The 14,913-nt window shown below is 31.9% G+C and overlaps 1 protein-coding gene and 2 non-coding genes across 3 annotated transcripts in view; 1 reads left to right on the forward strand and 2 right to left on the reverse strand.

The window, feature by feature from the left end:
• Positions 1-1,208, reverse strand: part of LOC111210653 (ATP synthase subunit beta, chloroplastic) — a 4,867-nt gene extending 3,659 nt beyond the window's left edge. The window contains exon 1 of the mRNA XM_022711196.2: positions 1-1,208. This exon is cut by the window's left edge and continues 421 nt beyond it. Within this exon, the coding sequence (XP_022566917.1) occupies positions 1-1,059 (1,059 nt within the window). The 5' untranslated portion in view covers positions 1,060-1,208.
• A 10,537-nt stretch (positions 1,209-11,745) lies between these two features.
• On the reverse strand, positions 11,746-11,819 carry TRNAW-CCA. The gene has a single exon. It is a non-coding gene; the product is annotated as a tRNA-Trp (tRNA).
• Positions 11,820-13,264: 1,445 nt separating this feature from the next.
• Positions 13,265-13,338, forward strand: TRNAW-CCA. Its single transcript has one exon. It is a non-coding gene; the product is annotated as a tRNA-Trp (tRNA).
• The last annotated feature ends 1,575 nt before the right edge of the window (positions 13,339-14,913 follow it).

Raw genomic sequence — 14,913 nt, forward strand, 5'->3', positions numbered from 1 at the left:
TGATAGTACGGTAGTCGCATCTAAATGTGCAAATGTGGTGGCAGGAGCAGGGTCAGTCAAATCGTCTGCAGGTACATAAACTGCTTGAATAGAGGTTATGGACCCTTTTTTCGTAGAAGTAATTCTTTCTTGTAAAGAACCCATTTCGGTACTAAGGGTGGGTTGGTAACCCACAGCAGAAGGCATTCTACCCAATAAAGCGGATACCTCGGATCCTGCTTGTACAAAACGGAAGATATTGTCGATAAATAGAAGTACGTCTTGCTCATTAACATCTCGGAAATATTCTGCCATAGTTAAGGCAGTCAGACCAACTCTCATACGAGCTCCCGGCGGTTCATTCATCTGACCGTAGACTAGGGCTACTTTGGAGTCCGCAAGGTTTAGTTCATTAATGACTCCAGATTCTTTCATTTCCATGTAAAGATCATTTCCTTCACGAGTTCGTTCGCCTACTCCACCAAATACGGATACACCACCATGAGCTTTGGCAATGTTGTTGATCAATTCCATAATTAGTACTGTTTTACCCACGCCAGCCCCACCGAATAGTCCGATTTTTCCCCCACGACGATAAGGGGCCAAAAGATCTACTACTTTAATTCCTGTTTCAAAAATAGATAAGGTTGTATCTAAGTCTATAAAAGCAGGCGCGGATTTATGGATAGGAGATGTTGTGAGAGTATCGACAGGACCTAAATTATCAACAGGTTCCCCAAGTACATTGAAAATTCGTCCTAGAGTCGCTCCGCCGACTGGAACACTTAGAGGATTTCCCATATCAACCACGTCCATCCCTCTCTTTAAACCCTCGGTCGCGCTCATAGCTACAGCTCTAACTCGGTTGTTTCCTAATAATTGCTGTACTTCACAAGTCACATTAATTTCTTGACCAAGCGTATCTCGACCCTTAACCACCAGAGCATTGTAAATATTAGGCATCTTGCCCGGGGGAAAGGCTACATCCAGTACCGGACCAATGATTTGGGCAATACGTCCCAGGTTGTTTTTTTCACGTATTGAAACCGCTGGATCCGAAGTAGTAGGATTTATTCTCATAATAAAAAATATGTTCAATTTTGTTGCGAAATTTTTCGAATACAGAAAAAATCTTCGATAGTAAATTCATTGGTTAATTCAATAATAAATGGGAGTAAGCACTCGATTTCATTGGTACCACCCAAGCGAATATGCAATTCAATTTTTACTTAATTAAATTTCAATGAAGGAATAGTCGTTTTCAAGCTCAACTAACCAAAACCTAGTTTTAAAATAAAAAATATATGAATAAAAAAAATTTTTGTGGAAAGTCTTTGATTTATTTGTCATAATAGGCAAGACTTTGTTTTATCTAGCCAATTCCGAAATGGAACTCTATTTATGATTCATTATTTCGATCTCATTAGCCTTTTTTTTTTCATATTTTCATTTTAGCATATCCGGTTATGCGTCCCATCGATATCAACCCCCCCTTGTTTTTCATTTTCATGGATGAATTCCGCATATTGTCATATCTAGGATTTACATATACAACATATATTACTGTCAAGAGTGATTTTATTAGATGATTCCGTACTACAATTTGGTGGCGGAACTTTAGGCCACCCTTGGGGAAATGCACCGGGTGCCGTAGCTAACCGAGTAGCTCTAGAAGCATGTGTACAAGCTCGTAATGAGGGACGTGATCTTGCAGTCGAGGGTAATGAAATTATCCGTGAGGCTTGCAAATGGAGTCCTGAACTAGCTGCTGCTTGTGAAGTATGGAAGGAGATCACATTTAACTTCCCAACCATCGATAAATTAGATGGCCAAGACTAGAAATTAGATTAGTAATTCACGTCCGTTTTATTAGTTTAATTGCAATTAAACTCGGCTCAATCCTTTTAGTAAAAAAAAGATTGAGCCGAGTTTATCTAGTGTATATACTGTTTTTGATAGATACATACTTAATCTAGATATACAAAATCTGAAAAAAAAAGAAGATTAAACACAACTACACTTTTGTATTGTAGTGTCCACAAGAAATTCTATACGAAATATGGATTCTTAGGATTTTTTTATTCTTTTTTTAAGTTTCGTGTCAGGGCTTGAACCAAGTATCCCCACTTCTTCTACCCATTCTGCATGTTGTCCTTTTCTTTTCATTCCGTATTGGAATAAAAACTTTTTTTTTATATTAGTATACGAGATTTTACTAAAAAAGTTCTTCATATCGCTTATATTCATAAGCGAAGAACAAATATTTCTTTTTTTTAATGAGAATTTTACACAATATAAGAAAATCCTTATTTTCATTTAGAATTGAAATTTATTAATTTCAATTGCTTTTACTTAATAATCTTAGCAATTAGCAATTGCATTGACATGCTTTGCTTACTCTGAATAGAAAATGAACTATTCAAATTTTTTTTTTGCATTTTTCAATTTTTTCATTGAATGACTATTCATCTATTGTTATTTTATTTTCATGTAAATAGAGGCCAGAAGCTCTATGGAAAAATCGTGGTTCAATTTGATGTTTTCTAAGGGAGAATTGGAATACAGAGGCGAGCTAAGTAAAGCAATGGATAGTTTTGCTCCTATTGAAAAGACTACTATAAGTAAAGACCGGTTTATATATGATATGGATAAAAACTTTTATGGTTGGGGTGAGCGTTCTAGTTATTACAATAATGTTGATCTTTTAGTTAACTCCAAGGACATTCGGAATTTCATATCGGATGACACCTTTTTTGTTAGGGATAGTAATAAAAATAGTTATTCTATATATTTTGATATAAAAAAGAAAAAATTTGAGATTAACAATGATTTGAGTGACCTAGAAATTTTTTTTTATAGTTATTGTAGTTCTAGTTATCTGAATAATAGATCTAAAGGTGACAACGATCTGCACTATGATCCTTACATTAAGGATACTAAATATAATTGTAATAATCACATTAATAGTTGCATTGACTCTTATTTTCGTTCTCACATCTGTATTAATAGTCACTTTTTAAGCGATAGTAATAATTCCAATGAAAGTTACATTTATAATTTCATTTGTAGTGAAAGTGGAAGTGGAAAGATTCGTGAAAGCAAAAATGACAAGATAAGAACTAATAGTAATCGTAATAATTTAATGAGTTCTAAGGATTTCGATATAACTAAAAACTACAATCAATTGTGGATTCAATGCGACAATTGTTATGGATTAATGTATAAGAAAGTCGAAATGAATGTTTGTGAAGAATGTGGACATTATTTGAAAATGACCAGTTCAGAGAGAATTGAGCTTTCGATTGATCCGGGTACTTGGAATCCTATGGATGAAGACATGGTCTCTGCGGATCCCATTAAATTTCATTCGAGGGAGGAACCTTATAAAAAGCGTATTGCCTCTGCTCAAAAAAACAGGGTTGACTGACGCTATTCAAACAGGTACAGGTCAATTAAACGGTATTCCGGTAGCTCTTGGGGTTATGGATTTTCAGTTTATGGGGGGTAGTATGGGATCCGTAGTAGGCGAAAAAATAACTCGTTTGATCGAGTATGCTACCAATCAATGTTTACCTCTTATTTTAGTGTGTTCTTCCGGAGGAGCACGAATGCAAGAAGGAAGTTTAAGTTTGATGCAAATGGCTAAAATTTCTTCGGTTTTATGTGATTATCAATCAAGTAAAAAGTTATTCTATATATCAATTCTTACATCTCCTACTACCGGTGGGGTGACAGCAAGTTTTGGTATGTTGGGGGATATCATTATTGCCGAACCCTATGCCTATATTGCATTTGCGGGTAAAAGAGTAATTGAACAAACATTGAAAAAAGCCGTGCCTGAAGGTTCACAAGCAGCTGAATCTTTATTACGTAAGGGCTTATTGGATGCAATTGTACCACGTAATCCTTTAAAAGGTGTTGTGAGTGAGTTATTTCAGCTCCATGCTTTTTTTCCTTTGAACAAAAATGAAATCAAATAAAACAGTTAGTTTATCATAATTAAACGAAAACCCTGAAAAATTCATTTTTCTTTAGAATCATTTTTTTATCGATATTCTTGTTTACTACTCAGTAAACCTTTATCAACAAGATAAAAAGTGAATTTTTGCTTTCGGGAAGTTCAAATTCGACTAGAAAAATAAAACAAAGTTTTTTTCCTCTCTTGCTTGCATATGGATAGATAATTCAAATAGAGATATAGATCTATAGAGAGTCTTGCATCGTTTTGCATTTCCCGAAAATTCCCTGTTGGTGGATCAGATTCCAATCAATTTTGTATAAAATTTTAATGGAATAAAATTTTTCTTTATTAATGACTATTAGAAGACAAAAAGAACAAAAAGAATAATAAATCTAACAGGGAGATTATGATAATACATCTATTTTATTTTGAAAGATTAATAAGTCCATTTATTTAGTTTGGCATTTCTTGTACCTATTTTTTTATTCTATTTCTAGTAGGTTCTATTATTTCTATTAGGTTGTATATTAGTATTCGATATATATTTACTTAAAGATACTTAGTATAATTATATAATATATATAATAGAAATAATAAAACTACAAGATATTCTAAGATATCTTTAGAATTCAGAATATAACAATAACAGGTACAAATATTAAATTGAGGTACCCCATTTTATGACAACTTTCAACAACTTACCCTCTATTTTTGTGCCTTTAGTAGGCCTAGTCTTTCCGGCACTTGCAATGGCTTCTTTATTTCTTCATATTCAAAAAAATAAGATTTTTTAGATCGGATGAGACCGAATCGTATAACTCCCCTTTTTATTTTAAAAACTTCGATTTGATAAGACCCATTTGGTAGAATATTGTATAACACATAGATTCCTACAAACATAACTAAAAAAGTTTTTATGCATGTGTAAACGTATTATATGGGGTAACTCAATTTGCGCTCTTTTGAAAAAATGGATCATCGTCGGACCGCTGGATGAAATTCAAGTCAATGTATTTATTTGTATGTATATAGTTATAGGGGATCATATAAAGGAAGGAGATTTTATTATTTTAGATATAAACAATTATATAAATTATTCCTAAAGTAAAGGTTCACAACAAAATAGTTATAGTTGATGAGAGTTACTTTGAAAACAAAAAAAGGAAAGTCATATTTTCTCAATTCCAAAAAATTGTATAACTGGATCTAATATATATGAGTTGGCGATCAGAATCTCTATGGATAGAATTTATAACGGGGTCTCGAAAAACAAGTAATTTCTGCTGGGCCTTTATCCTATTTTTAGGTTCATTGGGATTCTTATTGGTTGGAACTTCCAGTTATCTTGGTAAAAATTTTATATCGTTAGTTGCATCTCAGGAAATCCTTTTTTTCCACAAGGGATTGTGATGTCTTTCTATGGGATCGCGGGTCTCTTTATTAGTTGCTATTTGTGGTGCACTATTTTGTGGAATGTGGGTAGTGGTTATGATCTTTTCGACCGAAAAGAAGGGATAGTACGGATTTTTCGTTGGGGATTTCCTGGAAAAAGCCGTCGCATCTTTTTACGATTCCTTATGAAAGATATTCAGTCGATCAGAATCGAAGTTAAAGAGGGTGTTTCTGCCCGGCGTGTCCTTTATATGGAAATTAGAGGTCAAGGGGCTATTCCTTTAATTCGTACTGATGAGAATTTTACTACACGAGAAATTGAGCAAAAAGCTGCTGAATTGGCTTACTTCTTGCGTGTACCAATTGAAGTATTTTGAAATGAATTCATTTTTAAAGTTTAAAGACTAAATCCTTTGGCAGTAGGAAGAAAAAACGAAAGAATTGCTTTCTTTTTTTTCAATTGAACATTCATCTATTCTTTTATGCTCGTTTTTTTTATATATTTGATAGAAAAGAAAGGGAGTTTATTCGTCTCGAAAATAGAATCATATTTTTTATTTTAAAAATTCAAAAAAGTTCTTTTAGTATTGATCGAAAAAAGGGGAATAACATCCTGGAAATACAATTTTTTCTTTATTCAAATTGTAAGTGTATTCTGAGTCTATTTCTGTATTCTTTCTAGATTCAAAGCAAAGACTAAGTATTGAATCAAAAGAAAAAGAGAAAAGGGATTATAGGCTCAATACATTCTATTTGAATTAGAATAGAAACTCATGCTCGATAGAAATAGTAGATCTAATAGAATCCACAAATGCGGTAGGTTCATTAACAATTCACAGATTCAAAATGGCAAAAAAGAAAGCATTCATTCCTTTTTTTTATTTTACATCTATAGTCTTTTTGCCCTGGTTGATCTCTCTCTGCTGTAATAAAAGTTTGAAAACTTGGATTACTAATTGGTGGAATACTAGACAATGCGAAACTTTCTTGAATGATATTCAAGAAAAAAGTGTTCTAGAAAAATTCATACAATTAGAGGAACTATTCCAGCTGGATGAAATGATAAAGGAATACCCAGAAACCGATTTACAACAATTTCGTCTAGGAATCCACAAAGAAACGATCCAATTCATCAAAATACACAATGAGTATCGTATCCATACAATCTTGCACTTCTCGACAAATCTAATATCTTTCGTTATTCTAAGTGGTTATTCCTTTTGGGGTAAGGAAAAGCTTTTTATTCTCAATTCTTGGGTTCAAGAATTCCTATATAATTTAAGTGATACAATTAAAGCTTTTTCGATTCTTTTATTAACTGATTTATGTATCGGATTCCATTCGCCTCACGGTTGGGAACTAATGATTGGTTATATTTACAAAGATTTTGGGTTTGCTCATTATGAGCAAATTTTATCTGGTCTAGTTTCTACCTTTCCAGTCATTCTTGATACAATTTTTAAATATTGGATCTTTCGTTATTTAAATCGTGTATCTCCGTCACTTGTAGTGATTTATCATGCAATAAATGACTAAAAAACGATTCACTGATCCAATTCTACTCTTTCTTACTTTATACATCATAACCAAATCAAAGTCGTATTTACTTTACTCTTTTTTACCCACGAGGGATTCCTTGTATATTTCAAAAAAATTTATTTTTTCAGTAAATGTAAATAGCAGAATTGTGGCTAGGGAAGTATATTATCGACCTACCTAACTTTATTGTAGAAATTTTCGGGATAAACGATTGGACCATGCAAACTAGAAATACCTTTTCTTGGATAAGGGAAGAGATTACTCGCTCCATATCTGTCTCACTCATGATATATATAATAACTTGGGCATCCATTTCAAGTGCATATCCAATTTTTGCCCAGCAGAATTATGAAAATCCACGAGAGGCAACTGGGCGTATTGTATGTGCCAATTGCCATTTAGCTAGTAAGCCCGTGGATATTGAGGTTCCACAAGCGGTACTTCCTGATACTGTATTTGAAGCAGTTGTTAAAATTCCTTATGATATGCAGCTAAAACAAGTTCTAGCTAATGGTAAAAAAGGAGCTTTGAATGTGGGAGCTGTTCTTATTTTACCGGAGGGGTTTGAATTAGCCCCCCCCGATCGTATTTCACCCGAGATGAAAGAAAAGATAGGAAATCTGTCTTTTCAGAATTATCGCCCCAATAAAAAAAATATTCTTGTGATAGGTCCTGTTCCTGGTCAAAAATATAGTGAAATAACCTTTCCTATTCTTGCCCCAGACCCTGCTACTAATAAAGATGTTCACTTCTTAAAATATCCTATATACGTAGGTGGAAATAGGGGAAGGGGTCAGATTTATCCTGATGGTAGCAAAAGTAACAATACAGTTTATAATGCTACGGCAGGAGGGATAATAAGTAAAATTTTACGAAAAGAAAAAGGGGGATACGAAATAACCATAGTGGATGCATCGAATGAACGCCAAGTAATTGATATTATCCCTCGAGGCCTAGAACTTCTTGTTTCAGAGGGCGAATCCATTAAACTCGATCAACCATTAACAAGCAATCCTAATGTGGGTGGGTTTGGTCAGGGGGATGCGGAAATAGTACTTCAAGATCCATTACGTGTCCAAGGCCTTTTGTTCTTCTTAGGATCTGTTGTTTTGGCACAAATCTTTTTGGTTCTTAAAAAGAAACAGTTTGAGAAGGTTCAATTATCCGAAATGAATTTTTAGATCTGTCTATTTCGCCTTATCAAATTCGTAAAAAAGAAAGAACAAAAAAAATTATCAAAAGCCTTTTTGCCTCTCTTTAGACTTTCGATTTCGACCAGGTGTCAGGAATTACTTGTCTGATAGTCCTAATCCTAGTATGTATATTAAGAAGAATTCACTTTACCCCCCTTTTCTTTATTTTTCAATACAAATTTGTATTGAAAAATGGGAGGGGGTGTGATGTAACTCTGTCGTTAGTGACCAATTGAAATTGATAGAATGTATCAATAATCAAGAGTTTTTTTCTAATGTAATTTAGAATGGAAAATTTGACTAGATACTAAAATAAGGAAAGCAAGCGTAGAAAAAAGGGAACTAGAAATTGGCGAAATAACAAATTTTAGGGACTATAGGGAGTATTACTTGTCTTGCGAGTCTTCGACACAAGAAAAGGAATTTTAGACATCCTTTTCTTGTGTCGATCTTGTCATTCTTAATTGCATTCGTTAAAAAATCCTATTCTTAGTTTACATATATATTACTGTTTCTATATATATAAGGTTTTAATATATCTATATTAATATATATCGTATATATAATTATTAATTAATAGTATTAATAATAGTTACTTTTTGTAGTTTTATTTATTTTCATTTCAAGTTTGATGAAATACTAAAAAAATAAGAAAAAACTTCTATTAGTATAGAGTATAGACAAAATTTTAATGATAGATCTAATGAAAAATAAATTTGTGTCAGTCGGGAAAGCAGAAAAATAAAATTAAGTGACCCCCCCCCCTTTTTTTCGATCTTTGAAAGGTTAATAATAAATACTATATGCTCCTAACCTACTAATCTAATTAAGTTCATTTTTCAAAAACACGATAAAAATTGTTCTGATTATTAGCAGTTCAACGGGACCCCCTCGAATCAGACAAAGAAGGAAGAGTTGGGCCCCGTTGAGTTCTTATGTTTTCACGTCTATAACTCAGTTCATCCAATTTCTACAGGGATGAACCTAATCCTGAATATGAACCATAAAAGAAAATACCTATTAAACCGATCACAAGAATACCAGCTACAGTACCTATTACCCAAAGAGGAATCCTTCCAGTAGTATCAGCCATTTATCCTGCTTCCCTCCACATTTCATCGAGTGGTCATGCTAGAAACATAAACAGTCAGAGATAATTATGATATATAATCCATCCGAATGGGATAAGAAAACGAATGGGATAAGAAAATTACTACTCTTTGTTTTTTATTTTATTATTCTACGCTCTTTTCTTAATTTTACTTAATTTTAATTGAAGAAATAATTTGAAAATAAAACAGCAAGTACAAAAATGAGTAATAACCCCCAATAGAGACTGGTACGATTTAATTCAACATTTTGTTCGTTCGGATTTGATTGTGTCATAGCTCTATAAATAATTGAATTCGGTTATCGTTGGATGAACTGCATTGCTGATATTGACCCCAAAAAAGAAACGGTAGGTACAGCTAGTCCATGAACAGCCAACCAGCGCACTGTAAAAATTGGATAGGTCCTATCTATAGTCATTGGGTCCTCCTAAAAAGATCTACTAAATTCGTCGAGTTGTTCCAAAGAATCAAAACGGCCTGTTATTAATGGAATGCCCTGTCGGCTCTCTGTAAAATACTCGTTTGGACGAGGGCTCCCAAACACATCGTAAGCTAAACCGGTGCTGACGAATAACCAGCCCGCAATGAATAGGGAAGGTATAGTAATGCTATGAATGACCCAGTATCGAATACTGGTAATAATATCAGCAAAAGAACGTTCTCCTGTGCTTCCAGACATACTGAACTCCAGATATTCTTGTAGGGAATCGATTCTGTAAAAGATGAATCAGTAAATTCAAATTCACTGAGATTACATCTTTGTGAGATCGTCAATAAAGTACCAAGGGTATTTTTAGAGTCTACCGAATCAGTATAGCTATCCTTCTTCTGACACAGCAACGCAATTTGAATTAGTATAGAACTGAAGTGTTAGATAATTTATTTCGTTTTTTTTTTTGCTTGTCGATGTATAACCATGTTCCACTTCTTCAAATTCCTGTATCTGTAATCTATAGGGGCTTTGATCCTTTATTTGTTTTGGACTAGAAAATAAACTAAAGATTAGATAAAATGAAAATTCAAGAGGGTGGTTTCTAATTCTAATAATTCATTAAGGAAATTCTCATATTGTCCCAAGTCAATTGAATCCAAAACCCATCAATTTCATTTTTGTTGCATATGCATAATTGTAGAAGATATTTTTTGTAATGATAATGTGACCCCCCCCGTTTTTGCTTTTTATTTCATTTTATTTTAAGGAATTAATTTCCAGTAACAAGAAAAGGAAGAATAGTTTTGGATCAATTCAAAAGAACAACAAATAATAAAAAATAATAATACTAAATCTTTGGAATGCGTGCATTGTTTTGTTGTATTCAATTTAAAGGTTTTTTCTTTCTTTAACTAACTACAAAGATGATGGGTTTTTCACTCTATTTTCTATATAATATCGAAAGAAAAAAACCTAAAACCTAGAAAGGAAACGATAATAGAAATTGCTAATTACAAGTTTTAAAATCTAGTTAAAATAAATAACTCTTTTTTTGACTGATCTCGTTCTCCGTGTAGGATACTGCTTTTTGGTTTAATTTCATAGATTAAATGAAGAAAACTGCTCTACTATATTAATCTACTTTATTCAAAATTGAATTTATTTCAATTTGAATAAATGTAGAAGGGGGCATATTCTAGGTTCTAAGGTCACTTAAAAAAAAAAGAATCAAACAACTTTTTTAAAAATTTTTACATGTTTATTCAAAAAAAGTTCTATGTTTTAACTGAAGTTATATAATAGAGTTATTTTTTTATGTATTATTTTTTCTTATTAATTTCTTAAAGAGTTTTTCAATGAATCAGTTACGTGAATTCTGAATCCTGAGATGGTGCAGATGCCAAAGACGATGAATTTCGTTTTTTCTTTTTCTCTATTTTTGTTCATACCACCGATAATGCTTGATAACTCACAAATTTTCAATTTAATTTTTTGATTCTTGGAACTAGTATTTGTATCTATCTTTACTTTAAAAAATTTTTTTTATTGAAACTTCGGGAAGTACTTTAGAAACATATGTATAAAAAAACATATTTTATTGAGTCCCTTCATGCCTACTATAACTAGTTATTTCGGTTTTCTACTAGCAGCTTTAACTATAACCTCAGTTCTATTTATTGGTCTAAGCAAAATACGACTTATTTGAAATTAATTGAATGAATCTTTTTTGATCAAAAAAGATTTATATGGTATTTCATATGTTCGATAGTTCCTTACCGTGTTAATTACCCAATTTTGGTCATTGAGATTCGTCGGCAATACAGATTAAGAGCTAGGAATAGATAGTACCTCTCTTTTCTCCCTTTCAAAAATGAAAACAAAATAAAAATTGAAATGATTGAAGTTTCTTTATTTGGAATCGTCTTAGGTCTAATTCCTATTACTTTGGCTGGATTATTCGTAACTGCTTATTTACAATACAGACGTGGTGATCAGTTGGACTTTTGATTAATTAACATCTCTTTTTTTTGACTGACCTCCTTCTTGCTTTCATATGCGGGAGGTCGAATTCAGATTGCTGCTCAATTATTTGCGAACAGTGGAATTTTGACACAATCTAATAAACAAGAGTGACATCACGCTCTGTAGGATTTGAACCTACGACATTGGGTTTTGGAGACCCACGTTCTACCGAACTGAACTAAGAGCGCTTTTCTTGTTTTTTATAAAAAAACGAAAAGGCTAGAAAGAGGACATTCTTTAACTCGAATCGATTTTGTACGTATATACTATATCATAGTATATCATAAAATTCAGAATTATATGTATGTCCAATTTTATAAAAAAGATAAATCTAAATGATTCCTCGTTACTGCTCTTCTGAGCAGTAATTAGGTAGGGATGACAGGATTGAACCCGTGACATTTTGTACCCAAAACAAACGCGCTACCAAGCTGCGCTACATCCCTTTCGATTGGTTTACAGTGTCATTGTAAACAATTCCTATCTTGTTTTCCACATCCTTCTTTTTTTTTGTTTCATATCAGATAACAAACATATATATAAGTATAATTAAAAAATTTATTTTTTTAGGCAAATCCTATCAATTTCAATTTACATAAAAAGGCGTTTCCATTTGAAAATGGAATCTATAAGATCGTTCTAGTAGACAATATTTCAATTCTAATTTTGAATGGGGGGTTACATATACAAATACAAGAACTTCTTAACTACATGTACATCTATAGTTATATATATTTACTATATATATTGTAATACAATAAAGAAGAAAGAAGGGGATTTCAAATGCGAGATCTAAAAACATATCTTTCCGTAGCACCGGTACTAAGTACTCTATGGTTCGTTTCGTTAGCAGGTTTATAATAGAGATTAATCGTTTTATTTTTCCAGATGTTATAAAGATTTAAATTAAAGGGAAATGTTAATGCATCTGGAAATAAACGATTAATCTCTATTAATAACCTGCTAACGAAACGAACCATAGAGTACTTAGTACCGGTGCTACGGAAAGATATGTTTTTAGATCTCGCATTTGAAATCCTCCTTCTTTCTTCTTTATTGTATTACAATATATATAGTAATATATAACTATAGATGTACATGTAGTTAAGAAGTTCTTGTATTTGTATATGTAACCCCCCATTTTCAAAATTAGAATTGAAATATTGTCTACTAGAACGATCTTATAGATTCCATTTTCAAATGGAAACGCCTTTTTATGTAAATTTGAAATTGATAGGATTTGCCTAAAAAAAGTAATTTTTTTAATTATACTTATATATATGTTTGTTATCTGATATGAAACAAAAAAAAAAGAAGGATGTGGAAAACAAGATAGGAATTGTTTACAATGACACTGTAAACCAATCGAAAGGGATGTAGCGCAGCTTGGTAGCGCGTTTGTTTTGGGTACAAAATGTCACGGGTTCAAATCCTGTCATCCCTACCTAATTACTGCTCAGAAGAGCAGTAACGAGGAATCCATTTTAGATTTATCTTTTTTTAATAAAATTGGACATACATATAATTCTGAATTTTATGATATACTATGATATAGTATATACGTACAAAATCGATTCGAGTTAAAGAATGTCCTCTTTCTAGCCTTTTCGTTTTTTTATAAAAAACAAGAAAAGCGCTCTTAGTTCAGTTCGGTAGAACGTGGGTCTCCAAAACCCAATGTCGTAGGTTCAAATCCTACAGAGCGTGATGTCACTCTTGTTTATTAGATTGTGTCAAAATTCCACTGTTCGCAAATAATTGAGCAGCAATCTGAATTCGACCTCCCGCATATGAAAGCAAGAAGGAGGTCAGTCAAAAAAAAGATGTTAATTAATCAAAAGTCCAACTGATCACCACGTCTGTATTGTAAATAAGCAGTTACGAATAATCCAGCCAAAGTAATAGGAATTAGACCTAAGACGATTCCAAATAAAGAAACTTCAATCATTTCAATTTTATTTTGTTTTCATTTTTGAAAGGGAGAAAAGAGAGGTACTATCTATTCCTAGCTCTTAATCTGTATTGCCGACGAATCTCAATGACCAAAATTGGGTAATTAACACGGTAAGGAACTATCGAACATATGAAATACCATATAAATCTTTTTTGATCAAAAAAGATTCATTCAATTAATTTCAAATAAGTCGTATTTTGCTTAGACCAATAAATAGAACTGAGGTTATAGTTAAAGCTGCTAGTAGAAAACCGAAATAACTAGTTATAGTAGGCATGAAGGGACTCAATAAAATATGTTTTTTTATACATATGTTTCTAAAGTACTTCCCGAAGTTTCAATAAAAAAATTTTTTAAAGTAAAGATAGATACAAATACTAGTTCCAAGAATCAAAAAATTAAATTGAAAATTTGTGAGTTATCAAGCATTATCGGTGGTATGAACAAAAATAGAGAAAAAGAAAAAACGAAATTCATCGTCTTTGGCATCTGCACCATCTCAGGATTCAGAATTCACGTAACTGATTCATTGAAAAACTCTTTAAGAAATTAATAAGAAAAAATAATACATAAAAAAATAACTCTATTATATAACTTCAGTTAAAACATAGAACTTTTTTTGAATAAACATGTAAAAATTTTTAAAAAAGTTGTTTGATTCTTTTTTTTTTAAGTGACCTTAGAACCTAGAATATGCCCCCTTCTACATTTATTCAAATTGAAATAAATTCAATTTTGAATAAAGTAGATTAATATAGTAGAGCAGTTTTCTTCATTTAATCTATGAAATTAAACCAAAAAGCAGTATCCTACACGGAGAACGAGATCAGTCAAAAAAAGAGTTATTTATTTTAACTAGATTTTTAAAACTTGTAATTAGCAATTTCTATTATCGTTTCCTTTCTAGGTTTTAGGTTTTTTTCTTTCGATATTATATAGAAAATAGAGTGAAAAACCCATCATCTTTGTAGTTAGTTAAAGAAAGAAAAAACCTTTAAATTGAATACAACAAAACAATGCACGCATTCCAAAGATTTAGTATTATTATTTTTTTATTATTTGTTGTTCTTTTGAATTGATCCAAAACTATTCTTCCTTTTCTTGTTACTGGAAATTAATTCCTTAAAATAAAATGAAATAAAAAGCAAAAACGGGGGGGGGTCACATTATCATTACAAAAAAATATCTTCTACAATTATGCATATGCAACAAAAATGAAATTGATGGGTTTTGGATTCAATTGACTTGGGACAATATGAGAATTTCCTTAATGAATTATTAGAATTAGAAACCACCCTCTTGAATTTTCATTTTATCTAATCTTTAGT

Source organism: Brassica napus, unplaced genomic scaffold (genome assembly GCF_020379485.1).
Source record: "Brassica napus cultivar Da-Ae unplaced genomic scaffold, Da-Ae ScsIHWf_2619;HRSCAF=3368, whole genome shotgun sequence".
Classification (NCBI taxonomy): domain Eukaryota; kingdom Viridiplantae; phylum Streptophyta; class Magnoliopsida; order Brassicales; family Brassicaceae; genus Brassica; species Brassica napus.